General features: G+C 36.7%; 1 protein-coding gene across 5 annotated transcripts in view; it reads left to right on the top strand.

Moving 5' to 3' along the window:
* The window catches only part of PCNX1 (pecanex 1), a 160,532-nt gene that overhangs the window by 123,599 nt on the left and 11,872 nt on the right, over nucleotides 1–25,061 (top strand). For all 5 annotated transcript variants that reach the window (XM_059182936.1, XM_059182934.1, XM_059182932.1 and 2 more), the window contains 9 exons: nucleotides 1,960–2,068; nucleotides 2,871–3,000; nucleotides 6,769–6,827; nucleotides 8,652–8,867; nucleotides 14,713–14,966; nucleotides 16,764–16,994; nucleotides 17,632–17,732; nucleotides 18,515–18,665; nucleotides 24,330–24,560. In XM_059182936.1, coding sequence (XP_059038919.1) covers nucleotides 1,960–2,068; nucleotides 2,871–3,000; nucleotides 6,769–6,827; nucleotides 8,652–8,867; nucleotides 14,713–14,966; nucleotides 16,764–16,994; nucleotides 17,632–17,732; nucleotides 18,515–18,665; nucleotides 24,330–24,560 — 1,482 coding nt within the window. The remainder of the gene's footprint in view (nucleotides 1–1,959; nucleotides 2,069–2,870; nucleotides 3,001–6,768; nucleotides 6,828–8,651; nucleotides 8,868–14,712; nucleotides 14,967–16,763; nucleotides 16,995–17,631; nucleotides 17,733–18,514; nucleotides 18,666–24,329; nucleotides 24,561–25,061) is intronic.

The raw sequence follows: 25,061 nt of genomic DNA, 5'->3' as shown, positions 1-25,061 counted from the left end.
GAAATAGGTTGTGAGTCAGATTATTTGTAAGTTAAATTGAATTTAGATTTCATGTTAACACTGACCACATACAAAGGACTTTGACATATATTATCCCATTTGATAGGTAACAGAGCTGAAGCATATGACAGCTACAAAACACAATGAAAGACCAATTTTAGGCAAGTTAGCCTGGTCAGCCACATTTGGGATGAATTGGGGAAGAGAGAACCTAAAGGTACGGAGAATAGTTTAAGAGACTGTGACAGTAATTTAGATGTGATAGAGGTCTAACCTAGGATGGGAACAGTACAAATGTAAAACCATTAATCTGAACAAGGTTTTAGTGATAGTCAGTTTCAAAATATTGTGCTAAATATTGTACTAAGTAGCTTCTAAAATATTGCAGTATAATGTTTGTTCAATCACTAATTTCTATGCATTTTTATCATTTATTTCTTCTTCTAGTGAGCTTGGTTAACCAAAGGAGGAAGACAGAAAGTTAAAGAATAGTTTGTATAAAGAAGCATGTGGTCCCTCACAAATTTAAATATTTAGGTTGAAAATTATATGGCATCTTGTTCTGGTTGGGAAAAAAGTGAAAGTTTCAGTAAAATAGAAACAATCTCTGAAATAGACTTAATTTGTATTAGTTTGGATTTTCTTAATACTTTCATTTGTTAAACAAATTGTCCTTCAGCGCATACAGTGCTCCAGAACTGTTCTAGATCGGTGAGCAAATAGGGAAAGCTCTGCCCTTAAGGACTTCATTATGTAAGGTTAGCTAATAGAACTTAACAGTGATAGCAAGCAAATAATCTTCAGGAGCTCTCTAATACATTTTTAAAGATAACATTGTAAAATGAAGCATCAGTTAAATAATCTTACAGAAAAAATATGAATATATACAAAAGTGCTTTTACCCACTAACCACTTATCTGTGCAACTGCACATCATTTTTTCTTCAACATTACATCAGAATTTGAGTTCAGTCTGGTTCATATTTAGAACCTGAAGTTTAGTTTTCTAAAGTACTGCTTTAGGCAGTTACAATGGCATCTTGATAATACAAATGCTGCTTTTACTTCTCTTACCCTGATCACATCCTGATCAAGGATTACCGGCATAATTTTGAATCATGGCAAAGAAGGCAGGAGTTCATCTGCATTTTGTAATTGGTTGAAGTTGTAATTTCTTTTTTTAAATTGAAAGTTAAACAGGTTCATTTGCAATTAATTGAGCAATATAAGTATGAGATGTTCAGTGCCTGAGTCACGGCACCGAATTAATTTGAACCTCCTGCCCCAAGATCCCGTGTCTGTTCTGTGAGTTGGGCCTTGCATTGCCTGAGCTACAGAGGCAGTTTAGGCGAGCACAGTCATTCTGTCCCGGTGTCGAGGACACGCTCAACAACAAAACAAATCCTAACTTATGTAAAGTTAAAATGTGTATTGTGTTTCCACTGACAGTCACAATTGAAATTAAGAACAGATGCCTAATATGTGCTACTCAGTCTTGGGCAGACAGGCACTGACAGCTGTACTCCAACTTTATTTCCTGCCTGGCTGCTCTCACACTTCTTTTGACATTGCATTTAAAACATACTCAGTTTTCAAAACACTAAATTTGAGGAAAATGTGTCTTAGAATAAAAATATGTATGAATTTCTGAAGCTTTATAAACATCTAGATTAGGATCCTACCTTTCTATGTTTTGCTTGTAGTAGTAGGAATATAACCAATAGAGGGCATAGAGTTGTTTAAACAGGTGAACCACAAGCTCATAAATCAGCTCGCTGTCTTTACTTAAATATATATCCAGTGTTTTGGCAGTTGACATGTCTTTTCCTTTTACGCATATGGCACATAATTTCAATGCCATTTTTCTATTAAAAAAAAGAACTTTTAGAGGTCTTTCATTTTCTAATTCAAGTACCTGATGATAAGGTTTTTGCTGATTGTTTTCCTTTTCCTCCTACAGCTTTGGGAACTCCTTTATAAGTTGCAGTTTGTGTATACTTACATTGCGCCCTGGCAAATTACATGGGGTTCTGCTTTCCATGCTTTTGCTCAGCCCTTTGCCGTGCCCCGTATCCTTCCAATAAAAGTTGTGTAAGAAAGGGCAGTCACTTCCTTGATGTGAATGTCGGTTTGTAGGCATAACCTTTTATAGGTATAGAAGATCGGTTACTAGGTGATAAATTATCAATATTCTCAGTCTTTTGAGTCCATATCTGTACTGATTTTGATCGTTTAATTTATATTACCATCTGTGACCCATAGATCCTCTGAACACAAGGACAGTATTAAGATTTTATGATTAAGCAACGCTGATTTAAAATTTTATGTATACATGTGTGTTGAAGGCTAGGAATTTTTAAATAAATACAAAATGTTTAGAAATGTTTTCAAATGAAGATACAAACATTCTTCATAATCATATGATTGTATTTGAACTATGTTTAAAATGTCCTATTCTAATTATTTCTTAAAAGTACTTTCTAAATAAAAATAAAGGTTAGTGACCACATGGATGTTGAAATACAGACTTCTTGTATCTGTAAATTTTAGTTTGACCTTTCGGAAAATTTAACCCAGACATATTTATTCAAGAGTTAGTGTGTGGACTTTTATCAAATACATATTAGCAAATACTCATCTGACTCCCTTCAAAGCATCATGCCAGGTTATACTTTCCTGGCTGTGTCTTTCTGCTCTACCCCCTTATATTGTCCATGACACCCTCTTTTGTGTTCCTCTGATGAACCTCATTGTTCTCGTTTCTGTAATTGCAGTATGCTTGTGAGATGTATGTATGTGTGTGTGTGTGTGAGTGCACACGCGCGTGCTCACTCAGGTGAATGTTAAAATCCTTAACCAGTTTTTTCATAGATTCAGCCATGTTGTTTGTTCAGGCTGCTGTATCCGCCTTTTTTTCTACTCCACTAAATCCCTTTCTGGGAAGTGCAATATTCATCACTTCATATGTTCGACCTGTGAAATTCTGGGAGAGAGACTATAAGTGAGTACAATAAAACATTTGAAAATAGATTTTATCTATTCTTGACTAAGAAAAACTATCAACAGCATTATTATAATAATTCACGGCTAGTAATTTTTTGTGTTGAAATATTTTGCTGAAACTATTTTATAAATACTCTTAAAGTTTCAAAATCATAAAATTGGAAGTCAGAATAACTACTCTATATTTTTTCTTTGATTTTTTAAAAGATTTTTTTAAAAACCTAGTTATTGTTGAGTATACTCATTTTTCTGTCTTTTTTCTTTTAATGCTATTTCTTTTGAATTGGTTCCATGTTAATACTACTCTGAAGCTTCATGCTATACAATGTCATTTCATTATGGCAGTCAAAATTAGTTTCTCATAGTTTTCTTAGAAATAATTATTTGTAGAGCTTACTTTTCTGTAGATTATTTCTGGCTTTTTAGGAGAATAACTTCCTAATGATCCATTTTTTTTTTTTTACATAAAGTATTTTGCCCATTTAGATTTAGTACCTTTGGTTAGCTGTTTTATATGATGCCTGCTAACTGTCCTGACATGTAATCTCTCCAGGTGAATTTATTTATTTATTTCTTCCTTCCTTTCTTTCTTTTTTTTAATTTAAGAAAGATTATCCAAAAGGGGAATTACTGGGTCACGGAGCCTACACATTTTAAGCCTTTTAACGTATATCAACATATTGATTTGGAAAGAGCTTATATTACTTTTTAATTCTACAGGCCATCTTCATGAGTGCTTCTTTTCTTTCTATACTTTGACACGTTAGCATATATAATAGGTGAGAGTAGTAGTCTCACCATTTAAACAATGGACTAGCTTGGGAATTTGAAGCTTTTGCTCTTTTATCTAAAATCACACATGGTGTTTCTCTTTTTGATGAATTTCAGTGTTATTTATATTCTGTTCTTCTCAGCTAACTTAAATTGAGCCCAAAATAATGTCTGTGGTGGCAATTTTTGTCGAAGGACCCTTTTACTCTCTCTCTCTTTTCTTTTTTAAGATCTTATTTATTTGACAGAGATCACAATTAGGCAGAGAGGCAGCCAGAGAAAGGGGGAAGCAGGCTTCCCACTGAGCAGAGAGCCCGATGCAGGACTCGATCCCAGAACCCTGAGATCATGACCCAAGCTGAAGCAGAGGCTTAACCCACTGAGCCGCCCGTGTGCCCCCCTTTACTCTCTTCACAGTTATTAAAGTCTCAGATAGTTACTGTATTAGAAATCAACACTTAGAAAAATTCAAATGTTTATTAGTTTAAAATAGCAATAACAAATTCATTATGTGTTAATATAAATAATATTTTTGTAATGAAAATTACTATATTTTCCATCCCACCAAAAAAAAAAAAATCAGTGAGAAGAGTGTCACTGTTTTTATAGTTCTATAAATCTCTTTAATGTTTGGCTCAGTAAAAGACAGCCGGATTCTCATATCTGCTTCTGCAGCAATCTGTTCTTAAAATATGTTATTTTAGTTGAAGTATATGAAGAAAATCTGGCCTCATGCAGACATATAGTTAGAAAAGAAAGAAGTATTTTAATAGCCTTTTTAGACAATTGTGGATATTTTTCTTTGATCCTTCATTAAAAGTTAACACATGGTAGTTTTCTAAAGATTTGTTGCAGTTAGAGTCTAAAACCGTTATCTGTTGTTGGGGAAGAAGAATTTACTCTCCCCTTCAAGATCCTTCTAGCTCAACTAAGAATCAAATTGACATGAGACAAATAAACAGGAAAAAATCAAATTTAGTGTACACATGAGGGAAATCCACACAGACATGGAAATTCCAAAGACCGGTAACATGGTGCTTCTGTGAGCTAAAGAGAAGGGTAAGCGTCTTAGGTTACAAAGTGGGGAAAGATCATTAGCAAGAAGGTGAAAAGAGGTGTTTGGAAAACAAAGGTTGCCCCACTCTGTAGATAAGTTGCTTAGGTAAAGAGGAATCTCTCTTAATAGATCTCTTTGTGATACAAGCAAGCAATTGAGGGGGAGGTAAAGCTCTTTCCCTGAATCTACTGGGTTTTGAGTGCTTTAATTTTTCTTTTATTCTAGAGATTTTATTTATTTATTTATTTATTTATTTATTTATTTATTTATTAGAGAGAGAAAGAGAGAAACAGGGAGAGGGAAAAACAGGCTCCTTGCTGAGCAGGGAACCTGATGCAGGGCTCAGTTCCATGTCCCTGGAATCATCACCTGAGCCAAAAGCAGACACTCAACTGGCTGAGCCACCTAGGTGCCCCTTGATTGCTTCTAGCTCAAAATAATGTTCATGTACAACTGACCCATCTTGTGGTGGCCTCCCCTTGGCCCCATGAATTTTTGGAACTGTGTTACATCAAAATTCACTGATGTGTCTTACACTTTGAATGGATTTTTTTTTTACCCATGCATAATCTTATAACAGCATTTATTAATCATTAAAAACATATTGGTTCACTGGGTAATGTAGATCTTACAGTTCTTGATCAAGATCCTGATACATTTCACTATATAATTTTAAAAAGTGTATTCATTCATATCACCACCCATCTCTAAAGAAATGTGTTTAAGTATTGCTAAGCTGTCAAGCTTGTTGGTTAAATATATATACATTTTCCCAAATTCGAATTTTTGCTTAGAAACTTGAATTTTGTTATTGGCAGCAGGACAGACCCACTTTCTTTATTTTTGAGAAATGTCTGTCAAGTGTGTCAGTCTGAATAATCATAGTAAAGATGGTGTTCCATGAAAAAGAGTTAGTGCAGCCTACAGTTCAAACTACACAAATGCTTCTCTTGAGACAACCATCCTACTTCAGAATGCAGCAGAAGTGCTTTATGTGGGGGCGCCTGGGTGGCTCAGTGGGTTAAGCCTCTGCCTTTGGCTCAGGTCATGGTCTCAGGGTCCTGGGATCAAGCCCCACCTCAGACTCTCTGCTCAGCGGGGGGGCCTGCATCCCCACCCACCTCTGTCTGCCCCTCTGTCTACTTGTGATCTCTCTCTGTCAAATAAATAAATAAAATCTTGGGAAAAAAAAGTGCTTTATGTGTATTTTGTTACACATAATTTTAGAAAAGACCTGTACTGAGGGGTGGGTTGTGATTTAATAAAACTGGATTTTTTTTTTATTGCTTCATTAAAGAGATTTTAAAGCAAAACTTGAATTTTTATTTTTTCTTGTACATATGTGGCAGTAAAAAATACAGTTTGGTGCTACTGTCTTGATTCATGTTAAAGTGCCTGGAGCCTTACCTATATTCATCAGTGCAATTGTCAACACAGTGAAAAAAGCGAGTAACAGCTCAGTGTTATTATGAAAATCATTTTGATCTGGAAAACTCCCTAAAAGGGTCTTAAGTTCCCTGCTGCTTCAGATTCTGTGGACCACAGTTTGGAAACCACTGTTCTAAGAACACTGTACAGCTGGGCATAATAAATGTACCTTGTCCTTGTGCAGAATGTTTCATGTATCTCTAAGAACTACATGTAGAATGCATGTTTCATCCTGATCAAGTTTTAGGGGGTGGATTAAACTCATTAACTTTCTGCATCCTGTTCATGGAAACATCACTTAGGAAATAATGGCTGTTTATGGATGATGGAGGTGAGTGAGTAAAAAACCTTCCACCTGAAAGTACACTTGTCAGGAATTTTATCAGTATACCAATCATAGATTTTTTTCAGAGATGTTCATGAAGTGGTAATGTTTATTTCATTTATATTGTGCTGTTTTCTCCTTTTTCATTAAAGCATATTAAAAATGTTCTGTTTTGCCTTCTTCAGCACAAAACGGGTGGATCATTCAAATACCAGATTGGCTTCCCAGCTTGATAGAAATCCAGGTAAAAGCTCTGTTTTGGAGTAAAGAAGCAAGTCCAAGGAATTTGTTATGTACTTAGTTCATTCCTAACTTGTTGAGAATCCTCTGAGTTCCAAACAGTCATTTTTTAAAGACTGTATCTCCTTAGCTTCTTGTTCTACTTTAGCAAAGTGTGAACTCAAGTATCTACAATGTATATACCCATCTTTTATAAAATGCATTTTTAGAATATTCATAGGAATAAAAAAATGCCATTCAAAGATTTTTCTTACATAGGTTAAAAAGTAGAGCAGTTAAAGTAAAACCGGTCAAGTGTATTAAAGAATATGCAGTCTGACCAACAGGTGTATTAATATATTTGCTTCTCCTGCTTCCCCAGATGTTTAGGTAAATGTCCATTTAATTTCATTTAGTTTATGAAATGTAGAGATGTCATATGGGGCAGCCAAATAGTCCTTGAGATCGAGCTTCAGTGGATGGCATTTTGGTGGTGGTACCATTGTCTAAAGTCTGGTTTCTTCATTTCATTGTTTCGGAAACATCCTTTTGTCTGCCCATCTGTTAGTAATCGGACACACAGGGGGTGACTCTCACTAATCCAGCCATAAGAAATTAACCAGAATTCCAGTGTATTAATTTATTAAAAGAAATCTTACTCTCGATAGACTGAAGTATTTATATCCATTTGACTGTCAAATTCCTTCAAATGCTGATCCCTTCAACTGCTCTACTTGAGAAACTAACAATAATCAGATAGTTTTATAGTTATAAATTGCACTAGTAGGACTAGTTACTTGATAATAACGCCTGTCATTATCACATTCTGGTAGATAAAACAACCATCTCAGCTCTAGTGTGTCCTTATATAAGGGGCTTAGAATTCTCATGATGCTAATGATGCCATCCTGCTTATCAAAGAGACTGTATCCTGAATTAATATGCACAGTTCTGTAATGAGCAGACAGGGCATTAGATATGACCATCTTACTTAATTAGTATCTAGAGTACCCTTCTCATTATTTTATTGTTTAGACTGAGTTTAAAAGAATAAGCTTTGTGTATTTTGCTTTCCTCCAGTATTATACTGTGAGCACCTGTTTACAGATTATTGCTTTGGATGGGTTACTTCTAAAAATGGTTAGTTTATTTTAATTTTTTTCTTAAAGGATGACTCTAATAAATTTTATAGGTTCTTTGCTGCTGTTTCTATAGATATATTATTTTTTAATTTTTATTTTTAAATTTTTATCAAGTTTTAATAAATTTATTTTTATTTTTTTAATTTTTATTATGTTTTTATTTTTATTAAGCTAGTTTTAGCCATCAATATTCAGGATTTTTTGTTACTGTTATTATTATTTTACTTTTTTTTTTTTAAACCAACTTCTGTTCATTTTGGACTGTCTTGTTTGTTCAAATTTGGTATTCCTTTACCCCCTTTCTTTATTAATGTATTTTTTGTTCCAGTCCTGAATTCCTTTTATCTTTTTCATTTTTCTTGTGCGGTTTTCATTATAAGTTGGAGTTCATTGAATAGTGATAGAAGATCATGGTTATTGAAGCGGTGAAAACCCTTCGATTTCATCTAATCTAGTTGGCACATATTATGAATGGGAGCCAGAGACCAGAGAAGTTATGTGACTTCTAACTCTAAATTCTGAAAGCTTTCTCATTACCCTGTGTTTCATTTTTATATAAGAATTCTAAGAGTGTTAATATTTTCCTTGTCAAAAAAATACAGATATAATCCTAACTGGAAATTAGTTTTAATATTTTTAACGATCCTGTTTGTTGATATAGTGAAGACTTAGAGTAAAAAGTAACATAATTTAATTCCTTCTTATAGGATCAGATGACAACAATCTGAATTCCATCTTTTATGAGCATTTAACCAGATCCCTACAACACAGTCTCTGTGGTGATTTGCTCCTAGGACGATGGGGAAATTACAGTACAGGCGACTGTTTCATTCTTGCCTCTGACTACCTCAATGCATTAGTACACCTTATAGAGATAGGCAATGGGTTGGTCACTTTCCAGCTGCGGGGACTTGAATTCAGAGGTAAGATACTCACCTTTAATTTCTGCAGTGTATTCCTGTCACATCTGAATTTTATTTGTTTACATCTCAAATTAAAAATTAACATAAAGTTAGATCCTTTGGAATTGTGGAATGAGAAGTGTTGTTAAAAGAACAATTAGGTTTTTCCCCAAATTTCACATTCAGAGAAAAATGGTTTTTGTGTTATGCTAAAATAAGTGAAGGTAGTATCATTCTTGTGTAAATCATTGTTTCCCTGGCAGTGTTTAATTTTTGTTGTTTCGTGCTTTCTCTCTTGCCATTCTCTTTGTGAGAAGTTGCATGTCTTTGTTGGACGGCTGGAGCGTAGAGTGCTGTGTTCGTATGTAGCTAACCAAGTACTTTTAGGTATACACCATGCCTTTGTTTTGGACACATTTTGGTATTGAAGTGAAGTTCCCATAACATTAAAATCACAGTTTTCAAGTGAACAAGTCAGTTGCATTTAGTGCATTCACAGTGTTCGACAGCTGTGAGTATAGGCAGTTGGTTAGGTCCTAACAGGATGCCTCGAAGTCAGGCAAGAGGAAGCCAGGGCCAACTTCTGGGAAGGCCAGAGGCCTGTCCTGATAATACTGCAAAGTGAAGAAGCCACAGAAGCCAGTTCAAACCAGATAAGCCCAAGATGGCTCATAAAATAGGCCAGCTAGAGGATCAAATTAGACTTATACCGTATAGCTTTATTTTCTCACTGGTGTTGAATCAGAAGGTTTGGACCTTTGTTAAGTGATGTCTTTGTTAATGGAGCAAGTGCATTTCTAAAATTGACTGGAGGGGCACCTGGGTGTCTCAGTTGGTTAAGCATCTGCCTTTGTCTCGGGTCATGATTCTAGGGTCCTGGGATCAAGCCCCACATCAGGCTCCTTGCTCAATAGGGAGGCTGCTTCTCCCTCTCCCGCTCCCCCTGCTTGTGCACCCTCTCTCTCTTTGTCAAGTAAATCTTTAAATAAATAAATAAAATAAAATAAAATTGACTGGAAATAAGATTGTACTTGTGTGACACTCAGATTAAGGCAGTAAATGTTGGTGTTTGTTATTCATTTGTGATGTTTGTCATCCAGTCTCTCTCTCAAAATGTCCTGTCCTCGCTTTATGGTTTGTTTCTGCTTCTCCACGAGAGCCCAGGACCTTAATTCCATCTCTCTATAGAGTCTTACCTAATATTCAGTTGTAATCCAACCGGACTCATCCAAAAGTCGGCACCCCCTCACCTCACCACTGTACCTACTACTGCCATGACTTTAACTTCTTTTTAAATTGTCAGTACCTGGAGATTTTACCTTTGTTTTTTAACTTTTTTTTTTTTTTTAAACATATTTGTCTGGGGAAGCTGTTGTATCTAGCATTTCTGTCTGTGTGAATTGGAAAAGGGTCCTTCTTAGGATGTGCTCATTTTACCGTATTGGTCAGAAATCCAAATTCTCACTCTCCCAGCTTACAGTCTCTGGTACTGAGACTGTTTTGGACAAATTTTTTGCCATTCAAACTCTGTTTGCCAAACAAAACTCAAACTGATTTGGGAACCCAGTACATCTTACTGTCTGAATTTGTGGTGGATTTGGATAGCAGTGGGTATCTATAAGTCTTCACTCAGGCATAGTGATTTTTTTTTTTTTTTTTGAGGCAAATTTTATCATGTCGCTTTCATGCTTAAAACTGTCCATGAAGCTTTCCATTGCACTTAAATAGAATTCAGACTCCTGAACACGCTCTCCCAACACTGTGATCCGTCTTTGCCAGTCTCTGCAGCTCCATTTCATACCTTCATCCTCACTCGCCTTCCTTCAGGGTCTTAACTGTGCAAAATTCTTTACTGAGGACTTCCGACTGCCTTTCCCTTTGCCTAGAAAGTACCAGCCATCTCCCTTCGTCCCACCAGTCTTCCATCTGGCTAATTCCTTAATTATCTTTAAGCTTTAGTCTAAATACCACTTTCTCAGAGAAGCCTTCTCTAACCACCTGTCCCACATGATTATCTCTCAGATTGCCATTTTTACCTCTTTAGCACTTAGCATAAGTATAATTTCATAATTTCATATTTATTTGTGTTTGTTTAAAGTTTATTTCTTCTTGAGCCCAGGGGTTGGCAAACTTTTTCTTAAAGAGCCAGATGGTAAATAGTGTAGGCTTTTGGAGGCATGCACGTTTTCTGTTGCATATTTTTCTTTGATTTTTGTTGTTTTTGTTGTTGTTAACAATACTTTAAAAAGAAAAACAATCTGAGGGTTTTGAAGTGGCGGGGGGGTGGGAGGTCAGGGTACCAGGTGGTGGGTATTGGAGAGGGCACGGATTGCATGGGGCACTGGGTGTGGTGCAAAAATAATGAATACTGTTATGCTGAAAATAAATAAATTAATAAAATAAAATATATAAGAACCATTCTTAGCTTGGATTTGGCCTAAGGCTATGTTTTGCAAACCTTTGCTGTAGATTATAAATTGCTCAAGGGCGGGAATCCTTTCTGCTTCATTCATTAACACTGTATCTAGTTGCTGCTTTATCAGTTAGCATATAATACATAATTAGTTTATTTTGTAGAATGATTAAATGATATAAGTATATAGCTGTTTCTCCTTTCTCTGCATTCCAGAATTCTTGTGAGATATGATTATATTCTTGGTCAGATCTTAAAATTGTTGGTTATTTACTTTCCTTCAGAGTTATTCCCTGTCCCGTCTACCTCTTGCCTCTCAAAATATTACTCGAGAGTGTCAGTATGTTGCCAGATAGATATTTGGATCTCCTGATGCATTTTAATATATTTTCTGGGGTATTCTCCACTAAGCCAATTTAATTCATTCATTTTATTGCATCTTGTAGTGGTTACTAAGTGCTATATGACATTTAGCTAAACAAATTTCTTCATCAGTTTCCTGTATGTCTTGGTTTTAAATCCCTTTATTTTCAGTTAGTTTCCATTTTTATATTACCGATACCCTCATATTCTTTTCTGTGTAAATTTTATGTCATAGATTTAATTATCAATCATTTTTTGTCTATCAAAAATTTAGTGTATCTTCTACAGTGCTAACTTTCTGTTTGTAAATGTTACTTCAACCATTTACAGTTATCCAGGTCAAACTTTATGGGTCAAAAATGTATTATGCTGATTGAATTCATCTCAGTTTTTACTCAAATTACTTTTAATATATCTAGTTTTCATAACTGCTAGCTTTAGTTTTACTGATAATAGTCACTATGAAGTGACTGAAAGACTTAGCTAATCTGGGAAACAGTTGGTAAATAATTCTTACAGATATTCTAGCATCCCTTTCCAAGTCTCAGAGTTCTTTTTTCAGTTGCCAATATTAACTCCTATGCTTATCATTGACTTTATTTCCTAAGCACAATTTATTGCTAGGACATGTTGGGGTAGAAAATATTCTTGGGATTTGTATGGTAGAGTAAAAACGTCGCACTTTAGTTAGTTACTCTGTTCACTCTATCCTGCTGCTCTGAACAGGGATCTCAGTCTGTCTTCTGCGAAAAGGTCAATCTCCAAGTTCCCTCTTGCCACATATCTTTTCTGTGTACTCTTAAAGTCATCTGCACAAAAACAGCTCTCATTATGTCATCTCCTTTACTTAAAAACCTTTGACTGACCTTCCAGCAAGATGACAAAATGAATAAAATGAAGTAATAACACAGAAAATCTCAGGAACACACCCAGCTTCGGGCCACAGTTTTAAAATCCCAGCCTCGGGATGTTTCTTCTAGAAACCGAATAATTTGTTTGCCCTCTCTAGCCTATTGCAGCACATGGATAAAGAAGGAACATTTCTCCAGGCTTTTTACAAAGCCACTGTAACACTGATTGCAAAATATGACTAAACTGGCAAAAAAATAAGTGTAGTTTAACTCCCATGAGAGCCTGGATGCAAAAATCCTCAGAACCCGAATAAGCGTACGTTAGCAGCAGCCCCTTTTTTTTTTTTTAAATACCTACCTCTCAATAGTTGAGCCATTTTCATTTCATTTTTTTTAAATTAATATTAGCAAACTGATAGAATTCAGGGAAAAAGCAAAATATGATCCTCTCAGAAGATATCAGCAGACATTTGATTGAATTTCATTTCCATTATTGGTTTGAAAAATACTTTATAAAATTGCACATATCCTTATTCTGGGAGAAAAAAGTTTGTGTATATAGATCTGTAGTCCCACTCATGTGTAATGATCAACTGCAGCGGGCATTCCTGTTGACGTGAGGTTTAAGCCAGGGTTTTTCTTTCCATCACTGGGTGACATTGTTCCGGACGTGCTCGGCAATGTAATCGAGCAAGAAATGAAACGAGAGAGTTGTAGAGAGTTAAACAGCACAGCTCATACCTCTTCTGCCTCTATCTTTTATAGCACCACCACCAATTGCGGCTAGTTTTCATGGCATCTGTTTCTCTCAGAGCAGTGTTTTTCAGGGGCGCATGGGTGGCTCGGTCAGTTAAGCCTCTGCCTTCAGCTCAGGTCACGATCCCAGGGTCTTGGGATCAAGTCCTACATCGGGCTCCCTGCTGAGTGGGGAGTCTGCTTCTCCCTCTGTCTGCCCTATCCCCCACGAGTATTCTCCCCCTCTCAAATAAATAAATAAAATCTTTAAAATAAAAAAAGCAGTGTTTTTCAAACATGGATGGTGCATATATTCTCTTTAAAGGAAAAAAAAAATTATGAAGTCCACATAAGTTATTATATAACCGAAATAATGTGCTTTTATAAAATTAAGTGTAATCCCCTTGTAGTCCTTACAGAATTTAAGGAATTTGCTGTTTATGTGGAAGCAAGGCCACAGAACAAAATAAAAATGAACATTAATGTGACAGATGATATTTTACTGGCACTAGATTGCTGTGGGTGTAATTCTGTATTTATTCTGATTTTGTATTTTTACTTCAGTAACAGTAATGCAGGGTATGTCTAATATCTTATATAAAAGAATGTAATTTCAAAGGATTGTTTCCTAGTGTTGAATAATCAGAGTTCATGGCTAATTGAAACTTTATCAGCAGGTAAGCTTCAAATGCCAATCATGTAATTTTATCCACTTACTGTTGGAATTGGCCACAGAAAAAGTAATTATGAATTTAAGATAAAATTATCATGAACCATTACAGTTCATATATCCATATATATGGGGGCACCTGGGTGGCTCAGGTCATGATCCCAGGGTCCTGGGTTTGACCCCTGGGTTTGACCTCAGCAGGGAGCCTGCTTCTTCCTTTCCCACTCCCTCTGCTTGTGTTCCCTCTCTCACTGTGTCTCTCTCTGTCAAATAAATACATAAAATCTTTAAAAAAAAAAAAACCAAATACGTGTATGTAATATTTCTTCTTGCCACATGGACATGGTGCTGGTAAATGGAGCTCCCATTCTTTCGGTTCTGCATGTCTGTCTCTGTTGTGTGCCCTGCAGTGATTCATTTCTAAATCCATTCTTCCCATACTGAATTAACTCAAACCGTCATGTGATGTCCCTTTACTCATTGGCCTTCACGTGATAGGACTGCATTTGAAAGCCCAGGTTTGAAAAGTTTGGGATCAGTGAGTGAAAATAAAGGAGGTAACTGCGCAGGTTTTCAGAAGCTGGAATGTGCTAATGCATGTCGTGATTCTGTGGGACGTGAATATATAATATGCCTGGTGTCGAGCTTCCTGCTGTTGGTTAGTGAACGTTCCAAGGCAGATCGCTCCCATACTTTCAGTTACTATAAAAGGTGTGTTGTTGTTGTTTTTTCCCTAAATTTCTGGTGTCTTTGGAGCATTCATGTTCTACTGCATGTGATTTTTTTCTCCATTGTATGCAGTGATCTCTCTCTCTGTCACTCTCTCTCTCTAAGGTACTTACTGTCAACAACGGGAAGTGGAGGCCATTACTGAAGGCGTTGAAGAAGATGAAGGATTTTGCTGTTGTGAACCTGGACATATTCCTCATGTGCTTTCATTTAATGCTGCGTTTAGCCAGCGCTGGCTAGCTTGGGAGGTGATCGTCACTAAGTATATTCTGGAGGGTTATAGTATCACTGACAACAGTGCTGCCTCTATGCTCCAAGTCTTTGACCTTCGGAAAGTACTCACCACTTACTATGTCAAGGTAAGGCTGTATGCCCAGTTAGAGCTTTTGATCTTCTTGGAAAAAAACTTTTTAAAAAAATACTTGTGCTTTGCTTCTAAGCAGTGATTTAAATTCTCTAGTATTATTGGGACACCAGGGTGGCTTAGTCTGTTAAGTGTCCAACTCTTGATCTCCGCTCAGGTCTTGATCTCAGGGTTGTGAGTTCTGGCCCTACTTTGGGCTTCATGCCCAGCTGGAGTCTATTGTTTAAAAAAAAAAAAAAAAATCTCTAGTATCCATTAAGTCAGTAAAGTATACCTACTATGGTATTGCTGTTTCCTTCTTTAGTGAAACTCATTCCATTTGTTCATGAATAATAACTACCATATGTGCCTCATATGTTTAAGGCACTGGGCTAAGGAATATGCATACAGTTCCTTCTGTGTTTTAGAAATAAACAAGAATCAGAAGTTACCTGCCCAAAGTCCTCTAATTAGCAGGTGGAGTTAAGGATTTTAAATCTGGGCTTGTCCAGCTGCTGAGCCCTTGCCGCTAACCATTTCTTGCGCTGCTTTCAATAACCTGAATAAAAGTATTGCAAGATTTGGGAGGTCCCCAAAACCACCCTCGCTTGCAACACCAGCTGCAATTTTGGCATCCCCACAGACTAGTCTCTGGTTTGGTAATTTGCCAGAAGTACTCAAAAAACTCAGCAAAACCATTATACTCATGGTTAGGGTTTATTACAGTGGAAGGATACAGATTAAAATCAGCCAAGGAAATAGGTGTGTAGGGCAGGGGCCAGAGACACCAAGGCATGAGTTTCCACTTGTCTTCTGTCAGTGCAGTTATGCAGATAATGCCCATTTCTCCCAGTTGTTGTCAACCAAAAAAGTTCACCTGAGCCTGGGTGTGTAGTTTTATTGGAGCGTAGTCACTTACATGTGGTTGACTACCCTGTGACCAGCCTTAGTTCCCAGCTCCTCCAGAGATTATGGCTGTAAGCTCATAGGTGAACAAAGACATTCCAGAGGAGTAGAAGTTCCCTCCCAGGACCCAAGGGCAAAGACCAAACCTTTCTTTGGGCAAGGTTAGTTCATTACTATACAGGTGTTCTGTTTTTACTAAAGATTTTACAGGATTATAGCAAAACTATGATTTGGAGCTTGCAGGCAAAGCAGTATTTTGAAGAGGAAAATGTATGCTGAATTTTAGTGACCCATATCTGGATTTTCCGTATTTGTGTTACTACCTCTGTGTACCACTTTGCTTGTGCTGACTGGGGTGAATGTTAGTCTTATAATTAGTAGTTGGTTAAACCCAAACTCAGGAAGCTAAATAGATTGAGTTTGCACTATTTATGTGCTATGTGTCTCTGTGTATATGGCATTTTCTGTCTCTGGTTCTAAATAGGTATATTTCTATTGCTTTACTATTATATTTCTATAACTTGACCTAGCTTCACAAGATGATTTAGTAACTTTCTATGAGAAATGCATCACAGTAAAGTTTTTCTACCTCTCTAAAAATGTCAATTCAAAAGTTCTAAAATCAATTTAAAAAAAATTGTTTTGAATTTGTCTTGATGAATTTATGGTTGTGACTTTTTTAAAGTATTAAATTAACTGTTCATCCAGAAAGGCCTGAGGTGTATTTTTTACAGCATTTCTAAAATGTATTCTTAGAGTATTGAGCTAGAATAAAATGTTTTTTAGTTATACAATCAGTATAAACCATTGGACTTTATTTAATGAAGAATTGGAGTTAATTCAAACTGTAACTTAACCTGGGTTTGTTGTTGTTGTTGTTGCTGCTGTTTTAATCTTTCCCCATTAGGGTATCATTTATTATGTTACAACTTCTTCCAAACTGGAGGAGTGGCTCGCCAATGAGACAATGCAGGAAGGACTACGTCTGTGTGCAGATCGAAATTATGTTGATGTGGACCCAACATTTAACCCAAACATCGATGAAGACTATGACCATCGACTGGCTGGCATATCCAGAGAGAGTTTTTGTGTGATTTACCTCAACTGGATAGAGTACTGCTCTTCCCGAAGAGCAAAGGTAGAGCTCATGTACTTCATTTGTAACTGTTTGAGTCCTTTTTTTTGGAGATGGAAAGAATATCCCCATTTGTTATTAAGAGGTCAGTTTTTCCAGACCTCTTTCTTTCTGACCATCTGGATTTGAAAACCTTCAGTTGTTTAAAAAAAAATTGAGAGGTTGAGGGGAAGCAGTATTTCACAGATACGAATTTGATTTTCTTCACTCTGGTAATCGTCACTAGTAGGCTAACACAGCTGTCGCTAATAACCTGTTTGCCAGGTTATGTCCCCAAACAACTAATTAATAGAAAGAATATTGTATTTTCAGGACAGGACATTATCAGGAATGATGTATGCCAGTAAGTACTTTGAGATGTTTTGCTAAGATCCTAATAATTTATAAAAGTCAGGATTTTTTAAAAAGTGTGTCCCAATATTATAAAGCATTAGATTTTATTTAAAGGTTTCACAGGAACACCTCATATACACTCATACTTCATTTTACACTGATTTGTTAAGTTTTGTCTCATTAGAACTATTTAAAGACCTAGAACTTATATATTAGTTGAGTTCTTCATCCTCTAATTTATTAGCTATTCCGATTTGTTAAATACCTTTATGTCTTTCTGATAATGAGTGTTCTTTGTTTTTTCAAGCCACTGGATGTAGACAAAGATTCATCCCTAGTGACTCTTTGTTACGGACTTTGTGTGCTGGGACGGAGAGCTCTGGGGACCGCATCCCACCATATGTCCAGGTAAGGAAGGCATTTCTGTTTTCAGGAAGAGAGTAGGAGAAGCTGTATAACATAAATCTGAATTAGCCTTTCATGGAAGCATTCTATGCTAATTTATTGCAGAACTCTCTTCTGATACTGTTTTTTTATATATCTTTTGCTGACATAATTGAGTTCTCCCTGGTGGTTAATGGCTGGCTTTTAAAATTCACACATGCGTGGGTGACTACTGATAATGAGAGTTTCATGGATTTAAGACATTTTAAAAATAATCGCCCGTAAAGTTTGATTGGTCTTCTCCCATTTTACATCTGTGTTTCTAATGAGTTACTTCTTCTTGTTTTTCCATATTTCCTTGTAATTTTTTTTGATCCAGAGCATTTATGCTCTTAATATAGTTAACTTAGTACATTAGATTTTTTGGGAGTATAAATATAAGCTGAATTTCTTGTCATAAGCTTCTGAATGAATTAGAACTAAGCAATATTACATATTTTAAATTTCTTTTGTGATTACTACATGTTTTCCATTTGACCCTCTGTAAGCTTTTGTGGCTTATACACTCTTTGTCTATTGTTTATTTTCATGGACTTACTCGTATAGTGGTTCGTAAACAAGGATCCCAGGTCAAAGGGCCCCTGTCCCTTGTGAGTCTGATTCAGGGGTTCTGATATTAGTATAGTCATTGGACTCTGTATTTGCAAAACACTCCCAGATGATTCTGATGCTCAACCACATGTAAGAATCAGTGTAATGGAAGTTCTTTGTCACAATACGTAAACCTTTATCTCCAATCCTAACAGTAATTTAGAGTCATTCCTCTATGGATTGCATGCCCTATTTAAGGGAGATTTCCGTATTTCTTCAATTCGAGATGAATGGATCTTTGCTGACATGGAATTGCTAAGGAAAGTAGTCGTCCCGGGAATCCGCATGTCCATTAAACTTCATCAGGTAAGAAGAGGAGAATTATAATGCATTACTGGTGTTTAATGGCACTTCTTCATTTGACTTCCAAATTATGTTTCTTAAGAACCTTTTGAGAAATGCTGTAATTTGAAACACGGGAAAACATGATTTATGACAAGATACTAGATCTTAGAAGCCTCAACCTGTGTTTCTAAGGGTAAATTTGAATATTAATATTGGAGAGTAACTGATCTGGACATGAAATTGAGGAAAACTGTCGGCAGTGACAAACTAGGAATAAAGCTCTCAGGCCCTTAATTTGACCTCACATTTCACATAATTGTGATTCAAGCCTCTTCTGTAGGCAAATGTTAGCTAACTCCCAATGCATTGTGGTAACATTTCAGGAGGGTTATAAGTGCTGCTGTTTCATGTATCATGTTATATAGAATAATAGATGATTAGGACAGATTTAGCCTTACTTAAATAATCCTAGTAGGGTAATAAAATGCAGACCCAAAATACATATCCAAGCCCTGGATTATTTCAAAACTGTATTAGGAAATTAAGTACCAGTATGAGCTACTCTAGTCATTCCACGTAATAGTAGTCATCAGATCTGATGACAGAGACCACATGATAAGCCTCATTAAAATGCATCAGCTGGGCACCTGGGTGGCTCAGTGGGTTAAGCCTCTGCCTTCGGCTCAGGTCATGATCTCAGGGTCCTGAGATCGAGTCCCATATCAGGCTCTCTGCTCGGCAGGGAGCCTGCTTCCTCCTCTTTCTCTCTCTGCCGGCCTCTCTGCCTACTTATGATCTCTCTCTGTCAAATAAATAAATAAAATCTTAAAATAAAATAAAATAAAATGCATTGACTCTACTCAGATCTGTTTGAATCTTTCCCCCCCCAAATAAAGGGTGAATTACTCCTCAAGTGATTTTACTATGATCTGAACTGTTAGAATAAAGTCAATTTCCCGTATTATTTAGGAGATTACTGAGAAGGGATATATTATCTGAAAGTCTCTGTGGAAAATGGAATACTCTTTTGAGGATCATTGAGAAAATACACATTTGGGAACAATTAAGAGTTGTCTGTCTTCAGACGAGCTTTACAGTTTTGAGCCAAGTCAATGTGTTTAAATGAAAAAGATAATGACTTTAGATTAAAATGTTTTTAAAACTTCAGAATTTCTCAAAAGGCACTGATTAATAATATATCTGTATGTAAGAAATACTCTTTTATACAGCATGGTTATCTAACACCTCTAGAGCGACATCTTCAGTCAGTTCTAAACATTATAACAAGTATTTTCTCTCCATCAGTCAGAGAAGAAACTGAGGCACAGGGAATTTTTGGATACCTTAGGTCTTTGCCGGTCTCTCCTTACAGGTGCTCTTCCCTATTGCTGTCAGGTCCATTTTCTTACATGTTCTTTTGGCTGTGGCATTATTGTCTGTGACAGGGTCTCTCTACCTTACATTTGGCCCAACACACATGGGCTACACACTACAGCTTACTTTCAGTAGCCATGACTGACAACAACCGTGACAGACCATGGGGGTAAGGAGTTGGAATCAGGAACCGGGGAGCCACAGAGGGTTGGTGGCGGGGGGAAGATAGAGAACACAAATGCAGCCAGGAAAAGTCCCATAATTTTGATACACCTTTGAGGAGGGTGAGATCGACCTCTGCAGTAGCCAGAAACAACCACTTAGTGAGCATCATTTTGAGACACATGTTGGGTTGCCCATGAGGGACTCTTAGGCCAAGAAAAGAGAGATCTGTAAATCAGTACTGGGAATCTCCAAAGTTCATACTCATATTTACTCATACATTTCATGAGTTATATACTCTTGAAAACCCAACCCACAAAAGTGAACCATAGGCATATATATTAAAAGAAAGATGATTCATACACATTCCTTATAACCCAGCTGTTCCCCTCCTGGATAATTACTTAAGAGAATGTGCCTAGCAGTTTTAGTTGTAATAGACCCATTCTGGAAACAACTCCTGTGTCCATCAATAGATGAACATACTAACTGTGGTATATCTACGTGATAGAATATTACTTAGCCATAAAAAGAAATGAGCTACTGTTAGATACCACATGAATGAATCTCAAACATTATGCACGGCGGGAGAAACCAGACATAAAAAGAGTACATACTGTATGATTTTATTTATATAAGATCTAAAACAAGCCAAACTAGTCTACAGCCACAGAAAGCAGATTAGTGATTCCGTAGGATGTGGAGATTGAATGCCAAAAGACAGGAAGGAATGTTTTGGGGTGATGGAAAAGTTTTAGATCTAGATTGTGGCGGGGATTACGTGGGTGTGCGTATTTGTCAAAATGCATCTAACTGCACACGTAAAATGGTGTAATTTTTTGTATGTAAAGAAAAGGATTTGTTCCCAGAAAGCTAGAAATACAAAATTTCTCTTAACTCTTGCCTCTCAGACAGTCCTTGATAATGTGTGTTTAGCACACTTTGTAGGTGCTTTTAATTTTTGTTTTTTCCTTTACCATTTTAAAAATTTTTTTAATTCTCCAATTGACTGTATTATGTTTTTACTTTATAAATAAAAATGGTCATAATCTGTGTGATATTTAATAATTGTAGTGTTGTACAGCATATTAGTGCTAGCATATACATAATACCAGAGAAAATGATTTTCATCCCAGTTTGGCAGGTGAAGACTCAACTCAGAGAAATTAAGCAAATTGCCTTTTTCACATGTTCTCCTGTTCTTATCCTCTATTTAATCATTTTGTAAAACAAAACACTTTACATCCTTATTTGTTCTACCTTTTTCATTAGTCTCTTTGATGATTACATGGTTGTTGGAACTAAATCAAAGTCCATTTTGGCTTATAAGTGATACATGAAAAAATATTACAATGTATGGTTGAGGACAGGAATCATTTTTTACTGATATTTATATCTTCATTGCTTAGCACGAGGGTTGGTTGCTCGTGAATGTAAAATGAATGCGTTTCGTTTTTCAAAAATATATACTGTGCTTTGGCTTTTAACTTTTCAGATATATTTTTAAAATGACTTTGAAAACTTTTCCCCAAACTGGGAACATTTTCTCTTTGTATTTGAAAAATAATGAAAAACGTTAAAAAGTGAGCGTGCCCTAAGAATAAGTATTCCTATCACCCTGTACCATTGTATGGCCCTTCCAGGAAGCAGTCACTGCCAATAATTTGATGCATATCTTTTTTGATTTTCCTGAGTTCATAGACATTTCCATCTATATATACAAATATTTTCCTTTGTGCTACATAAAGTGATCTGTTACGTGCTCCTCCCCCATATTTAATATAACTTGGATGCTTTCTACATTTTTAATGTAGAAATCTAATCTATAGTTTTCCAGAATATAATTTCCCTATTCATGAGCATTCTACTTGTTTCAAATACTTCACCTCTAAAACAACTCATCCAACCATCTTAAGCCCAGTGAAAAGAAATAATTGAGCAAGATTTATCATACTCCATTTTGGCATGTCTAATAATTTCCAACTTTGTCCATTTTATTAAGACTGTAACTATTGCCTATGTCTGCACTTCCCCCCCCCAAAAAAAAATTGTACGAAGACTACTATACAAAGATAGAATTCCTTCCCTAAAAGGAACTGTTTGCTAAAGGAGAGCCCGTCATACGATATCTAGCTCTCTACTGAAGGCGAGCTCGGTATTTCAAAGGAAGGTCAGGAGGGCTGGTGTCTGATGTCCAGAGGTGTCATAAGCGCTAGCTTAGGCCACACTCTTTAGAAGCAGAGTCAGAGCCCAGGATCCCTGGGCCAGAGACTGCAAGTGTCCTCAGGTGAATTTGTAAGGAAGGGTGGGGAGCAGGAAGAGGGAAGGAGCTAAGCGAAGCTGTTTCAGCTGAATTCTGGCTTCTCCTGGATTTAGAGGGGGTTCTGGAGTGTCCGTGTCACCAGCAGTTATATGAAGGACCTTCGCCCCCTTCACAACCAGGTGGGGGAATAACCCTCCCCTGGCATTTCCTGCCGAGGCAGCCCCATCAGTTGAAGGCAGTTCTAAGAGGAGGGAGTAACAGAGGGAAGTGCACCAGCCCAACAGCAGAAATCTGGGTAAGGTATAAGGGAGATGCTCCACAACCTGCCTAAAAGCTAGTTTTGTAGTTTTGTTTTGTTTTGTTTTCAGTATTTTCTAACTAGACCCTAAGTTCCTTGAGAACAGTGCTTGTATCTGTCTCACTCACTGGCCTTTCTCCAGTGTCTAGCACAGCGCTGCCTGGCAACGTCACAGAAACTCAGTTCCCCAGAGAGACTTTAGGCTATAATCATCTTTGTGCTCTTCACTGACCTGTGCTTCTCCTGTAGGATGTCTTGCCTGGAGCTCTCTCCCTTTCCGGCACAGTGCCCATCTCCGTCCACGGAAATTGTCTTCATTCTTGTAGATTCAGTTCAAAACCACCTGCACTGTGTAACTTTCCCTAATCACATCAGCTGGGCTTACAGATTTTTCATTTAACGTTTGTAATCACACACTTTTTAAAATTAGAATGGTAAATTCTCTTTGAAGATGGGTTTAAGTCCTGGCTTAATCATTTACTAACTTTCTAAACCTAGGAAGCAGCGAAGACTCTTTGAGCTTCAGATTTGATATTTGCAAAGCCGGTTATTACGTACTTAATCTGCTTGGCAAGGTTGTTAAGAGTTGCTGGGGTGGGTTGGGGGTGTTGCCTGAATTTTTTACATTCTGAAGCATTATTCACATACACAAGTGAATACTTTTTCTATTCTCGTAGAGGCCAGCCCCCAGATGTGGAGGTGCATCGTTGGGGAGCTTGCCTTCTTGTACTTACCCATCTCCCCTCAGATACCATACACAGACTGGTCACTTGGCTTGAGTGGAAATGAGTGACTTTACTTGGGTGTAAAAATTTATCAACCTCCCAACTATGAATAGCTACAATTATATACTCTTCATTTCAGAACTTTGAGTTTGTCTTAAGGTTATGTGGGTATATGTCCTGCATCCCCTGTTAACTTGCAGGTTTCTGAAGGGGGATACATTCCACATAGTCCTTTTTCATCCGTGCTGTCTGCCACAGAATCCCACACAGGAGAGGTATTAAATAACAGCTGTGGAATGCAGGAGTGGTGGTTACCTAGACCAGGAGATTTCTCAGGGAAGACTTGACTAGCTTCTTTAGGACTGGGGCCCTTAATCTCCTTATTTTAACTAGAAGAGATAAAATGCATATTTATTGGGATCATTCTAGAGATGTGGCTGTGTGTGAAAAATGCCTCATTAAAAAGGAACACAACTTAGGGGACTTTTATATTGTTTAGCCTTCCTTAACTGATACCAGTGAGACAGTCCTTTATGAGAAAAAAATATGTATGAATGTAGACATGTAAAACCTCACTTGAACGAGAAAAACAAAGAAAATATCTAAAAATTGGAAAAATACTTGTTTATTTAAAACTTAGAAGATAGGGTTGGGTTGAAGTATTTACAAAAGTAAAGAGCTAATTCCTAACCTGCTTAAATTTAAGACACTCTGTCTCTGACAATGATAATATGTGTGGATATGAAATATTCATATTAAACCAGTTTTTCAGAATTTTCATTTAGTAACTGCAGAAGCTTTTATCATTTATCTGGAAGTCCTTCTTTTCCTGTAAAGTATATATTTTTTATTTCTCTGTTTAGGATCATTTCACTTCTCCAGATGAGTATGACGACCCTACTGTGCTCTACGAAGCCATTGTGTCTCATGAAAAGAACCTCGTAATAGCCCATGAAGGGGACCCTGCATGGCGGAGTGCAGTCCTCGCCAACTCTCCCTCCCTTCTTGCTCTGCGGCATGTCATGGATGACGGCACCAATGAATACAAGATCATCATGCTCAATAGACGCTACCTGAGCTTCAGGGTCATTAAGGTTAGTTTTTGTGTCTGAAAAAAAAAGTTACATAACCTTAACTCAAGTTTAGAAAGGGATTGAAACTTTTTATAGAAGAAAAATGACCATACTACATTAGCATTGATTGTGAGCGCTTAATTTGATTTATTTTGCAATCTATTCTGTCCTCTGAAATTTTTTCATGTGCCATAAAGTCTTACAATTTTTGCTTATTTCCATTTTGGCAGTCTTTTATCTGTTATATATACACTCCGGGCACTGTTTCTTCTTAAAACATCAACACCATATTGCTAATCTGATTTCCAGGTTTCAAAACAATACCATAGCTTGTACTTTTTTTGGTTTTTGCTTGTCTTTTTTTAAAAATTAGTTTCAGAAGTAGAATTTAGTGATTCATCAGTTGCATAGAACACCCAGTGCTCATTTCATCACGTGGCTTCCTTAATGCCCATCCCCCAATTTCCCCATTGCCCATCTACCTCCCTTTGTTTGTTGCTTTTTTAAACATCTCATGGCTTC

This window comes from Mustela lutreola, chromosome 7, assembly GCF_030435805.1.
Source record: "Mustela lutreola isolate mMusLut2 chromosome 7, mMusLut2.pri, whole genome shotgun sequence".
Taxonomy (NCBI): Eukaryota; Metazoa; Chordata; class Mammalia; order Carnivora; family Mustelidae; genus Mustela; species Mustela lutreola.
This window is presented reverse-complemented; position numbering and strand designations above follow the sequence as displayed.